At 52.0% G+C, this 20,452-nt stretch overlaps 1 protein-coding gene across 1 annotated transcript in view; it reads left to right on the top strand.

Annotated features, from left to right (window-relative positions):
- Positions 1-8,812, top strand: part of SLC15A4 (solute carrier family 15 member 4) — a 28,580-nt gene extending 19,768 nt beyond the window's left edge. The window contains exons 6-8 of the mRNA XM_023647329.2: positions 946-1,101; positions 2,238-2,396; positions 7,744-8,812. Coding sequence (XP_023503097.2) covers positions 946-1,101; positions 2,238-2,396; positions 7,744-7,892 — 464 coding nt within the window. The 3' untranslated portion in view covers positions 7,893-8,812. The remainder of the gene's footprint in view (positions 1-945; positions 1,102-2,237; positions 2,397-7,743) is intronic.
- Positions 8,813-20,452: the final 11,640 nt, after the last annotated feature.

The following is a 20,452-nucleotide window of genomic DNA, read 5'->3' as shown; positions in this document are numbered from 1 at the left end:
CTGTTTGTGCTCTTGCTTGTCTTGCGATGTCCTCCTGTGCACTTGACAGATGACAGATGACTTGGTGAGATCTTGGTGCTGCTGAGGGCAGAAGTTGATTTGGGAAGCTCGGTGCTTTGTTGTTAAGGTGAAGCCCACCTGTGCCAGGACCCCAGCATCGTCAGCAGCAGCCATGGTTGTAACAGTAGTGAGGGTGGATTGGTGGGGCAGCTTAAATCTGTCACCACAATGGGAGAAACATCTCGAAATGTATTACCCTCTGATACGTAAAATAGCATTATCAAGTTTTTTATTGCAGGACTGACTATTAGCTTTCCTCTACTCCTCCTTTTTTTTTTTTTTTATGATTGGCACCTGAGCTAACAACTGTTGCCAATCTTCTTTCTTTTCTCTTTTTTTTTGCTGCTGCTTCTCCCCAAACCCCCCAGTACATAGTTGCAGATTCTGGTTGTGGGTCCCTCTGGTTCTGCTGTGTGGGATGCCGCCTCTGCATGGCCTGATGAGCGGTGCCATGTCTGCGCCCAGGATCCGAACTGGCAAAACCCCAGGCCGCCAAAGCAGAGCACGTGAACTCAACCACTCAGCCATGGGGCTGACCCCTCTACTCCTCCTTTTAAAAGAAATAAAATGGAATATAGGTTGTGAGCAATCCAGATATTTGAGGGTTAAATTAAACATGTTGAACATCCATTTTATAAAGCAGTGTGAAATGTGCAAATGAAATACGTGTGATCAGAACTCTATTTTTCAGCAACCTGCTGAGGAAGCTGAAAGCTGGGCGATTCCTCAGATTGAGGGTTCTGGGGGAGGCTGTGTTGTTGGATGTTATCTTTCCGTGTATGTCTCAGAATAATCAAAAAGCGCCTTGTAGCAAACTTCTGGTTTTGTAGTTTAATTGCAAAAGTTAATGAATAAGTGCTCTACTAACTTACTTATGAATTCTAGGAATTTTGGAAAGCAAGAGGCTGGACCTTGTTAAAGAGAAGACTATTAATCAAACCATTGGAAAAGTCGTTTATTTTGCTGCCGATTTGCCGATCTGGTGGCAGCTCCCACAGTACGTGCTGATTGGTGTCAGCGAGATCTTCGCAAGCATAGCAGGTACTGTTAAGTCACAGTTGTCTGGGTCCAGGCTGGTCGTGGGATGATAAAAGCCGTGCTGTTTTCTCGTTAGAATATGTTGAGACAAAAACAGCACAGTGCGTTTTTGTGTTTTTCTGGACACTTATGGTTCAGAATATGGAGTGGGAAGTGAGCAACAAGACCACGTCTGAGGTTCTCCTTTCTTGGTATAAAAGCAGGATTCCCCAAATGTTACTGTGAAATCCGCCTGCTGCCGCAGAGGCGCCACAGGAGCGAGGAAGGGAGGAAGAACCCCTGGGCGGCGTCCTCTGGGTCCGTTGCTTCCCAGCAGACCCTGCAGCTACGCTGTCAGCCGAGCCCGAGGATGCGACTCGCAGCCCGGCTCTCAGTGTTTCAGTTCAGTTGTGTAAGGACGCAAAGACGTGTTCCCACAGGCCTCTCCTTCCCTGTTAGCGGGAGTCTGTGGTGTTTCAGACAAGCGTATTCTGTGCAGACCTGTTTCTGGCTGCTGGGGGCGAGAGAAGGAGAAAATTAGTGAGGACCGAGCCTGTGGAGCGGGTGGGTGCTAGCGGGCGATGATTTTCACCTCTCCTCTCATCTCTCAATTCAGGCGGAATTGGCTAATGAGTTTGCGAAGGGAATACATCAAAAAGATGGTCCTCCACTTAGAACACTGCAAATCTCCAGGTCTAGTTATTACACAAATGTGAATTTATAGATGTGCCTGTTGAGATTGCTGTAAAATATATTGCCTTTGCGATAGAATTCTTAAGTAAATTCCTCATTCTAGTGTTTGTACTTTGTTTCCAAACTCCCATTAGTTGAGAATATAGGAAAATTTTGCTTCTTTAATCCCTTTTTCTCTAACGAACAAGAAATTCTAAGAGCTGACAAATCAGATGTTCCCTTTAGGTGTGAGAGCCGGGAGTTGACTTTGTGCCTCACTGAGATGTTGTAGGAGTCGTCACGGTGAACGGGAGAGTAGGCAGCTAGCTCAGAGCCGTTGGTGTCTCGAGCTTGTGTAAGTCCTGACTTGAGAACAGGAAGGGAGCCGCCGCAGCTGGACCGGTGCCGCGTCTTCCGTGTTTGGGCGGGAGCATCGTGCGCCCGTCGGAGGGCTCCCCACAAAGACCACGTCCCCTTCCTCTCCGTAGGTCTGGAGTTTGCCTATTCCGCCGCCCCCAAGTCCATGCAGAGCGCCATAATGGGCTTGTTCTTCTTCTTCTCTGGCGTCGGCTCGTTCGTGGGCTCCGGGCTGTTGGCGCTGGTGTCCCTCAAAGCCATCGGATGGATGAGCAGCCACACCGACTTCGGTAAGAGCAGCGGCCTGTCTTTTCAAGAATGACCAGTCCTAAAAACCACGGGTCTCAGGCTGCGGTGGGGTGTGTGTGAGTGGAGACAGGCCGTCCCAGGAGCTGCTGCCCCTGTTCCCTGAGCTCCGTCAGGCACTCCCACCGTCTCGCTTATGTCGTGAACTTTCTCGAGAGACGGGTCAGCCCGTCTCCCAGTGGCCCCGTCCGCCGGCCGCTGCCCTGTTGCTGTTCACTTGGATGTCTTTGATGAGCAGACTGCTTCCCCACCTTAGTGTCCAGCACGATTTTTATGAGGCAAATAAAATCTCTATCACAGATCTCCCTTTATTGCCCCTAGGTTTTTTTTTTCTTTGCCTAACAGTACCTTTTAATTTTCTGCTATTAAAAATTGCCAGGTAATAAATGGGCTTTTTTTAGTAAACAAGCATTACTCATGATCAGTCATAATGGGATTTTACCTCTAATACCAGTAGGTGGCATCTTGGGTCGTTGAACAAATTCAGTCACCAAAGTTGAGCATTTTACCATTTCCAGATTTATGATAACTTTTAAACAGACCCAGGAGATGAAGGTTTCTTCCTTCCCTTTTATGTTTTGCTTATGAAAACAACCTACTCCTTTCTCTTGGATACCCATGTAGCATTTGCTCGGGTCCAGTGGTACTGAGCCACCTTTAGGTTATAAATCCCCTTGAAAATCTAATGAAAGCTTAGGGACTTTTCTCCAGAAATTGCAGAATTCCAGAAGCCCTTCCATGACTGAGTTAAACTTCCTGTCCTAAGGGGTGAGTAGGCCTGTGGGGTCCTAATGTAACTTCCAGAAAGCCAGGCCCCGGCCGCTGCCCCAGGGCGCTGTCGAGATGCGCTCCAGCTGTGTGCGTGGCAGCTCAGGCCTGGTGGTCCTGGGGGAGCAGGCAGGTCTGGGGCTGTGGCTTTCGTTCCCGGAGCCTTGGAAGATGAACAGCCTGCGGGTAAGGTCCAGATACACAGTGGGCTCTGAGAATTCTCACGGCTTCTTGATGTCGCAGAACCTATTTCTGTACGTGGGACAGACCTCCTCCAAGAGGGACTTGTTGAGAGACCAGAGCCCTGCCGTTCTTCAGGCTTGGATTCTGTTTTACTGTTTTGGATGTATCATAAAGAACGGATTGGTTTTATCGTTCTCGTTACTCTCCAGCGATTTAACCCCTCGTTGCTAATTTAATATCTCACAGTTTACCTGTCACTCCTCATTTACTCCTGACAGGTTATTTTTAAACTTTGCCTTCTGAGGTTCATCTCCAGTGTTTATGCATCCAGCTCCCATGTACAGGGCTTGGACCTGCTTCTGCTTGTTGATGTTATTTTCATGAAGGGGCAACATTTCGTAGTGTGTTCTCAAACAGCCCCCACACTGCGTCCCGCAGCACACGGTGGGTGGTCTCTCCTTGTTCTTACCCCAGGAGAGTACACCATTGCTGCCCAGCAGCCCCGTGCCCTAGACAGCAGGAAAGGACCATGGTGTGGGGGGTCAGCTGCGTCATTTGCAGGTAGCTGGCTGTCAGAGGTGGCTGATTCGGGGAGAGAGTGGGACCAGGTAACCCCTGCCCACCAAAGAGAAATTCTTCTCTCAAAGGAGCAGCAGACGTAGTTCCAGGTTTCACGGCCTCTCTGCCCCCAGCACCTTCCTTCTCGCATGTGTGTCCAGGTAGGTGGTGGAGCTGGTTTAGCATCTCATAATTGACGCCTGAAGCAGCTTTCTGTCGATTTAATGGGTCCGAGGTGTGAAGGCTGAGTCCCCCAGAGCCTCCTGTCGGTGTCCTCCTCTGCCTGTCCTCTCCCAGAGCCTCCTGTCTGTGTCCTCCTCTGCCTGTCCTCTCCCAGAGCCTCCTGTCTGTGTCCTCCTCTGCCTGTCCTCTCCCAGAGCCTCCTGTCAGTGTCCTCCTCTGCCTGTCCTCTCCCAGAGCCTCCTGTCTGTGTCCTCCTCTGCCTGTCCTCTCCCAGAGCCTCCTGTCTGTGTCTTCCTCTGCCTGTCCTCTCCCAGAGCCTCCTGTCTGTGTTCTCCTCTGCCTGTCCTCTCCCAGAGCCTCCTGTCTGTGTCTTCCTCTGCCTGTCCTCTCCCAGAGCCTCCTGTCTGTGTCTTCCTCTGCCTGTCCTCTCCCAGAGCCTCCTGTCTGTGTCTTCCTCTGCCTGTCCTCTCCCAGAGCCTCCTGTCGGTGTCCTCCTCTGCCTGTCCTCTCCCAGAGCCTCCTGTCGGTGTCCTCCTCTGCCTGTCCTCTCCCAGAGCCTCCTGTCGGTGTCCTCCTCTGCCTGTCCTCTCCCAGAGCCCCCTGTCGGTGTCCTCCTCTGCCTGTCCTCTCCCAGAGCCTCCTGTCTGTGTCCTCCTCTGCCTGTCCTCTCCCAGAGCCCCCTGTCGGTGTCCTCCTCTGCCCGTCCTCTCCCAGAGCCTCCTGTCGGTGTCCTCCTCTGCCTGTCCTCCGGGGCTGGCGTGCTGTTCTTGGTTGGTATCATTTCGCTTGGGGTTAATGCTCCTGCTGTGCGGTGCGCTGGCCCTCCGCGCACAGCCTGGCGTGTTTGTGATCCAGTCGGAATTGCAGAATGTTTCAGAAGGCTTCCTCCTGTCCTTTCTCAGTTACCCCCATCCCCACAAGACCACCACTGCCCCATGTTGGCACCCTGACCCCTTGTGTGTCCTTGCGCCCCATCGTGACTGTCGTCACTCAGTGCCCACATCTGTGAGCGTGGTCCCTAGGAATTGGTCTTGGTTATGTCTGAGGTGTGTCCATGGTCGAGTTTGTTACAGTTTATTCATCCTTCCTGCTCCCGAGGGATGTTCCTGATGTTTTCAGTTTGGGGCTGCCTTGAATCGGCTGCTGGAACACTTGTGTATGATGTTTGGGTGTACATGTGAGCTCGTTTCTTCGGGGCCTGACAGTCTGTCTCATCAAATGTAAAACTCCAGTATATTAAAGGTATATTATATGCGGCTCACCTGTAGTCTGCAAAGAGGCCAGGAGAGCACAGGGGGATGGCTTTTAGGGGTGGCCCCGTTTCCGAACCCCCTCCCTGATCCCAAACTGGACTGACGGGGGACGTTGTGCATTTCTCTTTGCCCTGGGATAAACCAGTGTACAGTCCACCTGGCCTACCAGCTTTGAGCTTTGGACATTTTAAATGATCATCCGTTTAATTTGGGAAGATTCATATTTCAAAATCAGTGCATAGAGTAACATCGTTGATATTTTTACGACAGCCTTGTGGTGGCATCGATGCTGACACTGTGGTAGTGTTGCCAGCGGACCTGGGGGCTCCTGAAGGGAGGCTGTCTCCGTGTCCAGTACGGAGCCGGCGCGTAGTAAGGGCTCCATCACTGCCTTAAGTGGCTGGTGAATCAGTAAAGCCCAGTCTGACAGAAGTTCAAGGTGACACGAGATCTCTTCCCAAGGCGATAAACATAGGAAATCAGTGTGTACAGCCTGTCTGAAAGAGGATGCCTTAAAAATGTGCTTATTATATAAATCTGTTTTGTATCTATTATACATTAATTCCATGTATTTGACAAAAGCATTGTTAGACATCTGATACTGGTGAGTTTATGTTCAGATAGAAACAGGAAGTTCCAGAATAACCCAGCTTTCAGAGCCCTCCAGAGGAAAGGAAGTCTCGCTTATTTAGTAAGCAAATCAGAGATCTGCTTTGAGACGGTCAGAAAGCACAGCGGCCTTCCTGCTGAGACCCCAGCTCCAGGAGCGACCTGCTGACCAGCTCCCTCTGCTCACCTCACACGTGTCCAATCCTTGCCAGATGGTGCCCGGTGGTGCCGAGGGCGTGCGGTCCGCGGGCCATGAGGCTGAGGCAGGGTTGTTGGTGATGGGGTCGGCCTGTAGGAAGCACAGGGTGGCGGGCCGTGAGTGCGCTGGCTGTCTCCCGACCAGCTGCTGCACCTGATACACACGCGTCCTTGCTCCGCCTCCGTGTTGAGTGGTCCTGGTAGGTGGCACCTTGAAAACTTGATTTTCCACCGAAAGACCATCAGTTTATGGACCTGACGCCCTGGGCCTGTGTGTAAGGTGGGATCGTAATGATGGCTGGCCCTGAGGACACCTCGTTGTGTCCCAGGGACTGTCTGGACCTTACCTGCACAGTTACCCTGTAAGTCTGTCCGTGTCTGGCAGGTGCTGTGTTTCCCCATTTCACAGAGGACGAACTGAGCCTGGAGACACCAAGGCACTTGTGTTTGAACCTAATTGGTTGAGCCCACGGTCTGCGACTGTTACCGCTTCAGCCACCCCAGGGTTATTGGGACCCACGTGGAACACTGGCGTGCACGCTCGGGCAGAGGGTGTGTGGTGCCTGGGGCAGAGCTGAGCACTCTGTGTGTCAGCAGTTAAGACTAAAGTAGGCACCTGCGTCACCTTGAGGGTGCGAAACTTAAAGATTTTTAGGAAAAATTGAGAAACAAGCTTGTGACTTCCTGTAGATGTGGAACGTCAGTTGAGCCCCCTGCCCTGGTGTGTGGGGGTCCGTTGGCGTGTGTCGTGCAGTGTCAGTGAACTGCGCAGTAGATGGGGACTCAGGAGCGGGCGTGACATGCAGGCGGTGCTCTGGTGCTGTCTGTGCTGCTCGGTGACCACGTGCTTTGCCCACGTTAGGAAGAATGGCACTTGGGATCTGCCGAGGGCACCGTCGGGTGCTCCTTGTCCTCACCCTCCTCCTCGGCAACATCAGCTCTGAGTACATGGCTTGACTAACCGTAGGAAATTTCCTTAACGTGAGGGGGAACACTCATGAAGACAGACTGGACGGCAATACTCCTTATCTGCCAGATGTTTGCTTCTGGTGGCGAGAACACGGGAGGGTGGGTTTTTTACTTTCCCCACGTTTTCTGTATGGGAAAAAAATTTAAATGGAAAGACACTGACTTACCGTTCTTTCTCTTGTGGCCAGTTTTTCCACTGTTGACGTGCAGGCTCTCGCCTTGCGTGGACGCTCATCTCATCCACCTTCTCAGATGCGGCTCTGACCCCACTCGGAGGTGTCCCAAGCGTGTGGTGGTTCTGTTCCGCCTTGCCTTGTCACAGCTGGGGAGCCTCACCCGTTCTCTCCCAGGAGAGAGCTGGGGGGTGGAGGCACGGCCAGCTTGTGTCAGCGTGCGGGTCCACGGCCCGTGTTGGGGTCCAGCTGCGAGTGGCTCGTGTAGCGACTGGACACGAGATGCTTGTGCAGCTTCAGTTAACAGAGATGAGTTTTTTTTCTAATGACCACAGTTAGAATTCATTCTGACCTTAGTAGGAACCAAATTAAATAGCTAAAATGTTGTAAAATCTCTAAGTTCAGCTCACAGACCTCTTTTTCCTTTGTTCCTCCAGGTAACATTAATGGCTGCTATTTGAACTATTACTTCTTCCTTCTGGCTGCCATTCAAGGAGCTACTCTCCTGCTTTTCCTTATCATTTCTGTGAGGTACGACCACCAGCGGTCCAGAGCAAACGGGCCACCTGCCAGCAGGAGGACCTGACGCTGGAGGTGCAGTCTGGTCTTAGACGGTGACACACAGGGAGGTTCCTGGCCGGCAGGGCACTGAGAGCAGGCCGGACTGGGAGTAGCCATAAATGTCGGGCTTTCTGAAAACCTGCACGGCGGCTGGCTTGGTTTCTGCTTTTCTTCCGCCGATGAGCTGGGCAGTGCCTCGCTGGGACTCGTGCCCCGTCTGCTGGGCCCTCCTGGCGCAGCGGTGCAGACGGACGGAAGATCTCTGCTCATCCTGCCGCTGGCGTCCCGGCAGAACCTAGAGGGAGATGGCAGTCTTGGGAGACTGCACTTCGGTCGGCTGGATCCCAGTGTTTTAAACAAATATGTTCATTTCCTTCCCACACACCGTATGATCTCACTTTTTTCCTTTTGATTAATAAACAACTACTTATGTTGAGGAAAGGGAGGATTTTTAAGAGGTCAAAGTGTGGTCAGAGGCTGTAAAGATGTTCTATAAAGGTCCACTTGGTGGTTTCTCTCTTAAGCCGCGAATCTTGCCATTGCTAGGTTCTTTGGTACAGGCCGTAGTGAATATATTGTATCTGCTGCTTCAAACAATACTTATTTTTTGAAACTATTGACATTGCTTTTTTTCCTCAAGTGAGAACATGTAACAAGAAATATTAAAACCATGTGTCCTGGCTGAAGCCACACACAGCTTATGGAAGTGTTTGCCCCTCTCCCGCCCAGTCGTCGTGTATCGTTTCATTCTGGGCACCACCGAGACTAAAGACCGCTCCTGGGGGACGAGAGGACAGTGTTCCTCTGAACAGGTTTAGTGCAGTTAAAGGTAACTGCAAGTGTTCAACGTGAACTTGGACTGTTGGACGGCCTCTGACTTCTGTTTCCTTATTTTACATGTATGTGGGGGTTCGCGTTTGTTAAATAAACGATTCTCTATGTGTCGCTGTGCTTTTGGTATAACTATTTTAAAAAGCACCTCAAATTTGAGATCCATTAGCCGATTCTTCGAATGGTTTTTCCGCAGTCATTGTTTGTTTGGCATTTGCAAGGATCCACGAGATACACGAGCTGTCGTCGTGAAGCTGGAGCTTCCTGAGCCGGGAGCTGACGACCTGTCAGGGCAAACACCTGTTCTTGACCCAGCTCTGACTGTCCAACGCGGTGATTCTTAAGCCTGCTCCGTATTAAAATAGAGTTTTATATTTGAAGAATACAAAAAATAGACACAAAAACCCCACTTTTTTTTTTTGGTAATACAAAGCATAGAAAAATAGCAGGGAATCTTGACTGGCGGGGTGAGGACAGACTGAAGATGCGACTCGGGGCAGCAGCGGTTCTCAGCGGGGCCGCCGGGTGAGGTGGGTTAACGGGGGCGTTGAAAGCGCCGCTCTTGGAGACGTCCTCCTGAGGTCCAGCGCTTGTCTTCAGGATACATTGCGTGTTGAAAACTGTTACCCCGTCCTGTCGAAAATGCATTTTCACTGTAAGGAGTCAGCCATGAAAGGGAGGAAAGTGAGCCGTGAGGGCTCATCAGCCCGGCCTTCCCTGTCACATGGTGATGATGCCCTGGGCACATGGAGGCAGGAGACAGAGGACCAGATCCTTGCCCAGCCTCCAGGACCTCACATGGGAGTCCGCCTGAGCCTCAGGGCTGGTAGCGGGGCCGCCCATGGACTCAGTCCAGTGCCCGAGCTGGATGCGCCCTCGGTGTGGTGAAGGGAAACCTCCAGAAAGTTAGTAGAAGGGCTAACCGAGCAGTCAGAGTAACGGCGTTTTAATTTTCACCTCAATTCAGACAGTGGGTGACCAGGTTCACCCTGTGGCACTAAACAGTAACCAAATAAGTAAATACACAAAGCCAGCGTGCCTTGGGAGACTTGTGAAGAGAGTGTGCCTACCCTGGGGGCTGCACCTTGTGACCTGCTGTGTCGGCCTCATGAGACAAAGGTGAGCGTACTCTGCTAGGAGATGCTCGTCCTGCTGTGCCTCCGGGACAGTGGACGGGATGGAGCCCTCGTTTCTCCACCGTATCATGGGTGGATTCGCAGAGAAGGTTTTTACTAAGACAGCCTTTTCACAGGAGCCCATGACCCTTGTGGTTTCAAGCAGGGACCTGTCCAGCCTGTGTCAGTGACATTCGAGGGCGGCTGTCCACGCATCCTGCTTTAACCTGCCAGAGGGTTCCACTTCTGAGCGGCCGTGGGAGCATCTTGCTCCCTTCATACCCAGAGGTCCAGGTGGCCTCTTCCCGGTGGCGAGGGACAGCACAGCACATGGATATAATGCTGCGAGGTTTCAAAAAGCAAGTCCTTTCGGAGTTACATCAGGCCCATGTGAAACGCTGGTCACCTCAATTCTAGGTAGTAAAAAACGGATGAGCTTCAATATTAGCAAATTGTTCCACCTGGTGCAAAACAGTTCCATCCTCTGAAAATCAAATCACATTAGAGAAGAGTGAAGTGCTGTAATAACCTGGAACTACTGGGGACCAGTAAGTGATTCACCGTTATTGGAACAGGCCAAATATTTTATGGGCATTTTCAAGTAGAATGAAGTCATTTGAGTAGATGTTTTTAAATGTTCACTGTAACACCTTGCTCATTTGGAAACGGCCTTTTGGAGGGAATAATACATAAAAAGTGCTTTGTTGAACTAGAACATATTAAATAAGTGAAAAGTACAAAACAGAAAGCCAAGGGTAAAAAGGCGTGCGATGCAGGGCTGCATAACGATATGAGAAATCAGCATTCGCTGATTTCCAAACTGGCTAGAAGACAATGCTCCTTGGAAGGGAGCCCAGCACAGAGCCAGATGGACCCATCCATCGGACTGACTTCCCAACCCTCCAAACCAGCCTCGGGAGAGCAGCGCCCCCCTGATGGAGAGCAAACCTGGACGGTGAGTGAGTTGACCTGAGTCACCGGCTCCGAGGTGGGAAAGACAGGACAGGAAGTGCATTCTCTCCTCCCCTGTGGGCCATGCTGACTTTCCAGTGGCTTCAGGACCCGTAAAACAGGTCAGGTATGGAGCAGAGGTGGCGGCAGATGGCCTGGCTTTCTGGAGAAACGCAGTCAGCCCCTTGACCTGTAGGACCCCCGTGGTGGAGGGGAAGCTCCTCAGGATCTTGCGCTTGCATCTTCTCCGTATCCGTCCCTAACTTCGCTGATGCCCCGTCAGAGCTGCAGTCATTAGTTGTTTTTAAAGATCAATCAATATCCTAATCCTCCTGTGGAGCCTCCCCGTCATTAATCAGTGATGTCGCCCAGGGAGCCGGATCTGGAGTCCTCCCCGCAGGCTCGAAGGCTTTCCACTTGACTGCTGACGTGTGGCGTGGGCTGCAGACAAGGCTGGAGTCCTCTGTGGCCAGCCGATGCTGGATGCTGAGTTTGTGGGGCCGCCAGCGTCGGTAAAGCGGGGATCTGACCCCAGCCACCACATGTTCCCGGGGGAGATGAGGAGTGAAGGTGCCTTTCCAGAAGGAGAGAGAGACCAGAGCTGCCCCGAGCTCCTGCTGAGCAAGATGACGTGACGTGGGAACCACTTTGGAGGGGCGGTGAGTGCGACTGGAGAGTGCAGACGGCTGAGAGAAGAAGACAGGGCGTCTGTACAGACACCGCTAACCTGACCCAAAAGGGCACTGGAGAAGGCGGGGGCATGTGGGGCAAAGGAGGCCTTTACGCTCTTGTTTTTTTTAAGAATGGAGAAATAAAAAGTGAGCTTTACAAAATTCCAGCATCTGTATAAATTGAATATTGTGGTTGTGGGCAAGTGTGGATTCCCAGGGTGGCATTCTCCTCTCACTGCCCGATATGGGCTGGGCCGGGGTCCGATGAGTGAGCAGAGAGGAGAAAAGGCCCCTCCCACACAATGGGAGCCCAGACCTGCCAAGAAGGGCTCCTGAATGTGGGGGACACCATTCTCCGTGCCCTCCCCATGTTAGCGAAAGCCCAAGGCAGAAATGCAGGGGACCACAAACTCGGGGGGAAACGAGAAGAAAAGGGAGCTTAGCTAAGAAGCTGCATGCCCACCACAACTCTAACACTGCCAGGCGGGCCAGCCAGGCCAGAGCCATGAGGCGTGGGGGCAGGCGCTCCTTGGAGTACTGCCACTTCTCAGGATCTGTCCTGAGGGAAACAGGTGGCTGCTGTACTGGGTTGAGGGGGGTTCCCCCAAATTCATGTCCACCTGGAACCTGCCAGTGGGACCTCATTAGGAAATAGGACCTTTGCAGATGGAATCAAGTTAAGAAGAAGGTCATATGAATTGGGGTGGGCCTAAATTCTGTGACTGGTGTCCTTAAAGGAGAGGGAAATTTGACACACAGGTACAGGGAGAGCAGCGAGTGACAACGGAGCACAGGTGAGAGTGATGCGTCCACAAGCCAAGATCTCCCGGCCACCCCAGGAGCGGGGGAGGCAGGCACGCTGCTGCCCGGACCCCTCCGAGAGCCCAGCCCTGCAGATGCCCTCGTTTCAGAACAGTGAGAGAAGAAACTGCCCCTGTTTTAAACCACCCAGTTTGTGCAACTTCATCACAGCAGATTCCCAGGGCTGCCCTCACAAAGTGCCACCAACCAGGCAGCCTCACCCAATAGGACAGTGTCCTCTTACAGGGCTGCAGGTCGGAGATCCAGCACAGGGCGCCCCCGGTGAAAAGCAAGGTGTCCACAGGCTGCGTTCCTTGCTGGAGGCCCCAGGGGAGAATCCTGTCCTGCCTTTTCCGGCTTCCCGAGGCCACCGGCATCCCTGGGCTGGGGTCCCCTCCCTCCCTCCCTCCCTCCCTCCTTCTGCAAAGCCAGCAACAACATCGAGTCACCTCCAGTCGCTCCGACCTCCTTTTCCACCCTCTCTTACTCTTCTGAGGGTTCTTGTGATTGCACTGGGCCCAGCAGATAATTCAGGATGCTCTCCCATCTCAAGGCTGGCTAGTAAGCAAATGTCATTCCCTTTGCTGTGAAAGGGACCCAGGAGTCTGGGGGGGACATCTTCACAGTGGCGGACCAGCAATCAGCGTTCCAGAAAGTTGAAGCCACTTGCATGAGGCCCTGGCGTGTTGTCACAGGAGAAGTTCGTAATAAATCCAAACACCTTCCACACGTACTCGGTGAAAATGCTAGAATCGCTCCCTCTAGGTCCAGCAGTGCTAATAGCCAACAAAATTAAAAATTTTTGACAGGTTTAGACATGAATTTTTATACTTTATATTACATCATAAACTCACTTGATGGGTACAGATGCAGACATGAACAAAAGCAGCGGTGGTTTCAGAAGACTGAGTTAGGAAGAGCACAGAGTTTGGTGGTAACCCCCGTGCTTGCCTGTCACCCAGACGGCACGCTGGCCGGAAACCACGTGCAGTCACGACATCTCATTTCCTTTGTGTTTTTGGCCCAGGACTTTAATTTTTCTACATCCTGAACACAAAAGTAATATGTTCCTGAAGTCAAGAAAATTGCAGGAGTCTGTTTACATCAGCTGAAGTTAGCCATTTGCTGTGCTTGTTAAGACACGTTAAGCAGAGCTTTGTGACCTGGGTTGTTCTAAGTAGAACCCATCTCTTACAGACAGGGCAGGACGCCCCTCTGAACGGCCGCTCTTCACGTCCGCACCGCAATCTAAAATCCGTCAGGGAATTCAAAGAGAGGGACCCAGGGCTGTTGCTAGGTGATGCCTTTAAAGCAGAAATGTGCCGATGGTAAAGGGTTTGCTGCCACAGGACCTTTGCTGGGGCGCAGCCTTCCACACAACCTGGAGCTGGCAGGACATCCGTGAGACAGGACGAGGATGTGCACAGAGCACAGGGTTTCCTTTATCGACAGGTGGACTTTGAGAGTTAATTTGGGGAGCGGGGCTGTCGATAGATATTTTTTCAGTTTTCTTGAGACATCAGATCATCACAACGTACACTTCAGATGTTTTACCATTTTATTTGTCAGTGAGATCCTTGAGTGTTGAAAAAGCCCCTTCTCCTGCCTAAAACTACAGACGATGGAGCCCCTCCGACCTGGCGGACCCCCTTGCCCAGGCTGCGGAAACCTTTAGACCCCATCGTACTTCCTTGAAGCATGGAGTCGGCTGGTGTGGGCCCCACTGACTTACAGCTTTGATCTCGTGTGTGCTCTTTGCAGGTCTTATTGCTGGTGTGGCTGGAAACCAAAGAGAAGTAACCACCCCGTGAGCCATCCTCTGGCTCCAGGCTCAAACTGGGGCCAGCTTCTTGGGCCGGGCGGGCTCGCCTCATCACCCTCCTTGCACATGGTCCTGACTCCCTGACAGTGCTGTTGGTGTTCCGTCTGGAAGAACCTGTCACCCACGGGGTGCCCCTCATCCTCAGGGACTGGCACACACAAAGCAGCTGGCCAGGGGCTGGACGGGAGCAGTCAAGGTTGTGGCCCTGCCCTTAGAAATGGTGGCGCTCAGTCCTTCATTCAAGTGGCCTCTTCAAGTTCATTACACTTCTTGGGAGCAGGCGCTGGATGATGATTTTTGTCTCCCATCTCTATTAATTGCAGGTTAAAGTTCAGATCAGCATTGTGGTAGACTGAATAACGCCCACCCCTCACCCCCAAATGTGTCCACATCCTGATCCTGGAACCTGTCATTATGGTACCTTATGTGGCAAAAGGGACTTTGCAGATGTGATCAGGTTCAGGATCTTCAGCTGAGGATTGTCTTGGATTATCTGGAGGAGCCTTGGAATCACAAGGGTCCTTATAAGGAAAAGAGGGAGGCAGGAGATTCAGTCAGGAGACATGAGGACAGAAGCAGAGAGCAGAGCGATGCGATCCCAGCTTTGAAGGTGGAGGAAGGGGTGGTGAGCTCCTTGCTCTTGTGAGACTCAGCCCCCTTCTCTCCACCCTAATCCTGGCCCTGCTGTACTTGTCCACTCCATTTCTCAGTCCATGAGCTTGTTCATTTCCAGGATGTGTGACACACACGACGTTCCTCACAATCCTAGCAAAATCTTTGACTGCTTCCCCAACTGCAAGTGGGTGATTTATCTCAAGCAGCCTCCATGGGCCAGGATTTACAGCTTCCCTTCTAAAGGAGTCATTTGCCATTCCTGGGGCTGAAACGGAATGGACGCACTTCAACGATGATCAGAGAAGCCTCTGAGTGGATTTATGCTTGCCATTTTAAATTTTAAGCCCGAACCAAGCTGGTTAGACCCAAAGGACTTCTTGCTTACTGCTCTTCAGGGCTCAGATATTTCAAAGACATAAACCGAACCACGGAGTTCAGCAGTTTGCTAATGTCCTGGACACCACGTTGAGTGCACATCGTCAACCAGTGAGGCGTAGTGACGCTGGAAACAGCCAGGAAAGTTGGAGGAGACTCAGCCTGTGTATTAGCATGGATCAGAGGTCACATTCATTCATTCACTCATATCATTCATTCACTCAACAAATACCCCTCAGCCACCCATTATGAGCTAGCTCTGTTTTAAACCTGGAGGATGCCCCAGAGTCTTAGCTCTCCTGGAGAGCACGTTTTAATGAGGGAAACAGACGATAAACATCTTAACTTTCAGAAAGTGTAAGGACTGTGACAAAAACAGTATAAGATGATAGGAGAGCATGATGTCCCCTTGAGAGGCAAGGAGATGCACAGCAAGACTGGGGCCACCTGCCCTGGGGACAGCCCCCCTGCCCCTCTGGTCCAGCAATTGAGAAGGAGCTGCTTAGCCGTCCATCATTTCCTGTTTGCCCTGCCATCTAGTGGCTGGAAATAGAACTACAGGCTATTTTCAAAAACTGCTAAGGGATTTTTTTTGAACCACGCTACTAGAAAAATGCTGTTCTTTAAGGGTTCAAACTGGGAACTGGTAGATAAATAAGTCCTGGAGAGAGAAGTCTCAGCATGGTGATTACAGTCAACAGTACTATTATAAACCTCAAAGGTGGCACATCTTCATTGTCACTGCCACAAAAAAATAATTGTGTGATGTGATGGAGTGTTAGCAATCCTGCTGCAACATATAAATGATCAAAGCAACACGTTACACCTTACACTGACACAATGTTAAATGTCAACTGTATCTTAGTTTAAACAATTATAAAAAAGAAATTTGTATAGAGATGAAAAATACAGTTAGAATCCACCAAAATGTATGGAACCTGGTCACTCCAGTCTTTTTTCCTAAACTTCTTAGTTTCAACAAAATTGCTGGGAACTACTTAACATGTATTAGAGCTAATATGACAAGTTGCACTTATCTTCAGTTTTACGGAAGTTTCTCGCACACCGCACCGGGTCTCTGTTATAACATGAACCAGCACAGTTCCCCACGGCGAGTGAGACTAAGCACGAGGGTGAGTTTGACAGCGTAAGAGGGGTCTGTGTAATTGTGGGTTTGCCTTTGTGACACGTTGAGGATCCGATGCAGGTCCTCAGTCGGGAGTCCAGCCCGGCTTAGAGAGCACCGCCATGTTGCTGAGTGTGTGTTTCCCTGGAGGAGAGCCTGCTGTGATCTCAGAGCCAGAAAGGGGACGAGGAGTGACGTGGGGGAGAGAGAGCAGGTGAAGAGAAGTTACCAAGTCATTGCTGCCACCACAGGTGCCTGGCACTGGATTCACCGGGGCCTTCCGAGGAGCCTTCTGAAATGCATCTCAGAACTGCCTGCCTGGGGATGGAGGGGGACCATCCATCTATCACTCCCTTGCCCCACTGTCAAGTGTGGCATTCACTCCCTGACTGCTTCTTGGCTCCCAAGGGTGAGCGCTGAGCGGGGCCCCATGCATCTCACCTCGTGGAGTCAGAAGAACCCCGGAGTGGAAGCCAGAGGCTCCCTGGCCTGCCAGGTGGGGCTGAGAGGCTTTTGAAATGGGGAGAAGTGTCCAGTGCACTGTGAGACGATGCCGGCTAGCCTGGGAGAGTCCCAGAAAGAGACCTCTGGGACTGATGGGGACTCGCATATATGAGGGAGCAAAGGACTGCCCCCTCGCAGGCACTGGAGGAGATGAAGACCTCTTATCTGCACTTGGACTCTGCCCAAGATGGCAAACACCTGGTGACGAGGAATGGGGCGTCTCCTGGAGTATTGCATCTGAGCATCCTCCCCTCTTTCAGCTGTGAAAGTGCTTCCTAAGGGAAGAGGCTCTTGAGGGACCAGCATTTGCCCCTGCAGGTTCCGGAAGCGGACGTTTCCAGGTCTGCTTGCTGGCCTTGAGGAGGTGGTCATCCCTGAGGGATGGCTTGAGGTCGGAGTGGGTTGAGATCCTGAACCTAAGTAAGGCTCAGCTTGAAGGGTATTTTTAGAAATTCACCCACTATATCAGTTTCCTGGGGCTGCTGTAACAAACAAGAAAGTTTACTACAAACTTTGTGGCTTAAAAAAATGGAACTAATTCTCTCACTGTTCTGGAGGCCAGAAGTCTGGCATCAAGGTGTCGGCAGGGCCGTGTTCCTTCCGAAGACTCGGGAGGAGGGTCCTTCCTGCCTCTTCAGCTCCTGAGGGCTCTTGGCGAGCTTGGCTTGTGGCCGCTGCATTCCAGTCTCTGCATGTCCTTTTCTGTCTCCAATAAGGACTCTCTCATTGGATCTGGGCCCATATTAATCCTACATGATCTCATCTGCATCCTCAGATGCATGTTACATATTCTTTACCTACTTTACCTCTTCAGACTCTTTCAGGATCTCAACCCTTCGTCCAAGTTCAAGGCCGTCAGCGGTCAGTCTCCTTCCACACTACAGAACGGCTTCCCAGCTTAGTTCATGGGTCGTCTCGCCTGGATCGCTCTGTCTTACTTTCTAAGCAAGATCTTCAGCAACCGACGCTCTTGTCCATCTCACAAGTTGTTGTCGAAACTAAACGAGACCTTTTTGTTAAAATGCTGTCAGTCTGTTACAGCTCCATGTGAATTTCAGACACGCGCCTCTCCAGGGGATTGGCTTGGTGGTGGCCTCTGAACTGAGGGCTGGGTCCTGCAGAAATGGTGACAAAGGCCAGAGGTAAAGAGCACAAGCTGCAGACAGCGGAGTCCTGAGGGGTCCAAGCTCAGGACCCTGGGACCCTGGGGTGTGTGCCTGGGACAGTGGAGGACAGGTGGACGGAGCCCATGAGAATGCTTGGGTGGTCCTAGAAGGGGGCCAGGCGCCCAGCATGGCCCACAGGGCTTCCACGTCACCCCTGTTTGGGCTCCACCATGAGTCTGCCGTGTCTGAGTGTCCCAGCTCCCTGGGGCTGCTCTAACAGAGGACCACAGACGGGGCTGCAAACGACAGGCATCCATCCTCTCCCTGTTCCTGAGGCCAGAGATCTGAGGTCAAGGAGTGGCAGGGCTGTGCCCCCTCTCGAGGCTCGGGGGGAGGACCCTTCCTCCAGCCTCTGCTGAAATCCTCACTCCTGGGCTTGAAGCCACATCACTCCAGTCTTCACCTCCGCTGTCACGTGAGCTTCTCCTCTGTGTCTCTGTGTCTCCTCCTTTTCTGTCTCTGGACCCGTCACTGGAGTCAGGCCCCACTCCGACCCAGGAGGACCTCATCTTTACTGGATTCCACCTAAAAAAGACCTTATTTCTAAATCAAGTCACATTCACAGGTGCTGGGGTTTGGGATGTGGGCATATCTTTTGGGGGGACACAATTCAACCCACTATCCCAAGTGTTATTTACTGTTTCCTGTAAACCAGTTCACCCTTTTCCCGCCTGCATGTGGGGCAGCACAGGCGACAGGCGGGAGCGGATTTAGGAGCAGATTCTTGCGGGTCAGATCCCAGGGTCCCAGGGCTGCCCCCTCCTCGTGCTGCTTTGCCCCTCTGCTCGCTGCCTTCGCTGTGTGGCAGGAATGATCGGATCTCCTCATGAGCGGATCGTGAGAATTCAGTCAGGGACGGTGGACGCAGCACCTAGCCTGGGGCCTGGCCCACGGAGAGGGTGTGGTTGTGCTCATTCCATGATTTATTTTAAAAGGAAGTGGTATCGCTGCCCTCGCTGGGAAACCATGATCGCATGCCAACAATGAAAGATAATTGTCAAATTAAATACTGCGAGAACAGTACACACAGTCGCCGGCCAACGGCTGAGGCCTTCAAAAAGGGCAACTGGCAAAGCGGGAGCAGCGAGAAAGCCGTGCTGGGCCCTGATGAGGCTCCTTCACCTCCAGGGAGCACTAAAAAGGGAGCGGCTGTCCCGTTATCTGCATTGTCTGGGTCAGTGTGGCTTCCCGCCGTTGGTGTGTAACTTCAGATCATGTCCCCAAGCGATGGATTCATGCTTTGTTTGGCTTCCGGTGCCTATGAGCAGGGCCGTGGGGGAGAGTGGGTGCTGTCCGGGAGGCTTCACTCGGGTTTGTGAGAATGAAGACAGGGGCTACAGTCCAGTCAAGCCAGGCTGCAGGCCCATGTGCCAGGCCCCTCGGCCAGCTTCCCGGGAGGTGGGTCAGCTGCTGTAGGGGGAGGCGTCCTCACTGGCTCACCCCAGAGCGGGTGGCGGACAGGCAGCTTCTGCAACGTCAGCTGTGTGAGCCTGTGCAATAAAGCCGCCTTTGTCTCTCAAATCTGCGTTGGAAGTAGGGCCTGCTGATGGCAAAGCTTGGCAACTGCCTCTTCACACACACACACAGATGCATGCACACATTCTTGCATGTGTGTGCATACACATATTCATGAGTGCATACACACTTGCACTCACACACACACGGATGTGTACACCCACTCATGCACACGTGTGCACACGAACACATGCATGAGTGAACACACACACGGAGGCATACACACAGTTATGCATGCATGTGTGCACACACACATGCATTCACAGGCATGGGTGCACACACTCATGCATGTTTGTACACACAGGCATGAGCGCATACACATGCATTCACACACATGGATGCACGCATACATTCGTGCATGTGTGCACACACATGCACATGCATATATTAGTGAGTGCACACACATGCATTCATATACACACACACACCACCACCACCACCCAAGGCTCGGTTCTTTCTTGTCTTTGTTGTTTTACTACATATGTGTGTCCTTAGACATTATCTTTTAGTTTTGTGTACATCTAAATTTTGCATAAGTGGATTCACCCTGTGTGTATTTGACGACTTGCTTACGTGTTTCGTGCATGAGATTCAGCATGTCGACACACTCGGCTGCTATGCCTTCATTTTCACGTCTGCTGGGTGTGCTGGTATGTGAGCACACCATGAGTTCTTTGTCCAGTCTCCGGCGGGTGGTGTTCGGGTTGTCCCAGTGCTTGGCAACAGCCCACAGAGCTCAGCAGGAAGAGGCTGAGTCGCACCCTGCATGATATCCCTCCGGCGGTGGGATGGTGGGCCTTCCTCCTTCTCTACTTGGTACACGCCTGATCGGCTTCTAGGACCCGGTCCTAGCGCCTCTTCTGAGACTCCTTCAGATCACGTCTCTCTCTCCCTCTGCCCCTCGCCCCCTGCCAGCTGGTGGCCAGGGCCTTGAGCTCAAAGAACGAGCCTTATCATGGCCCTGGGCATCACTATACGTCCTCGAATTAGTCACGTCTCCAGGAGGACTTCCACCTCTCAAATTTCCTCTCGGGGAACGTGAAACCATAAGCACTAAAAATACTCCAGAGCTAGCCCACTGACGTGCAAGTCC

This window comes from Equus caballus, chromosome 8, assembly GCF_041296265.1.
Source record: "Equus caballus isolate H_3958 breed thoroughbred chromosome 8, TB-T2T, whole genome shotgun sequence".
NCBI classification, from domain to species: Eukaryota; Metazoa; Chordata; class Mammalia; order Perissodactyla; family Equidae; genus Equus; species Equus caballus.
Note: the sequence above shows the minus strand (reverse complement) of the source record. Positions and strands in the feature narration are given on the sequence as shown.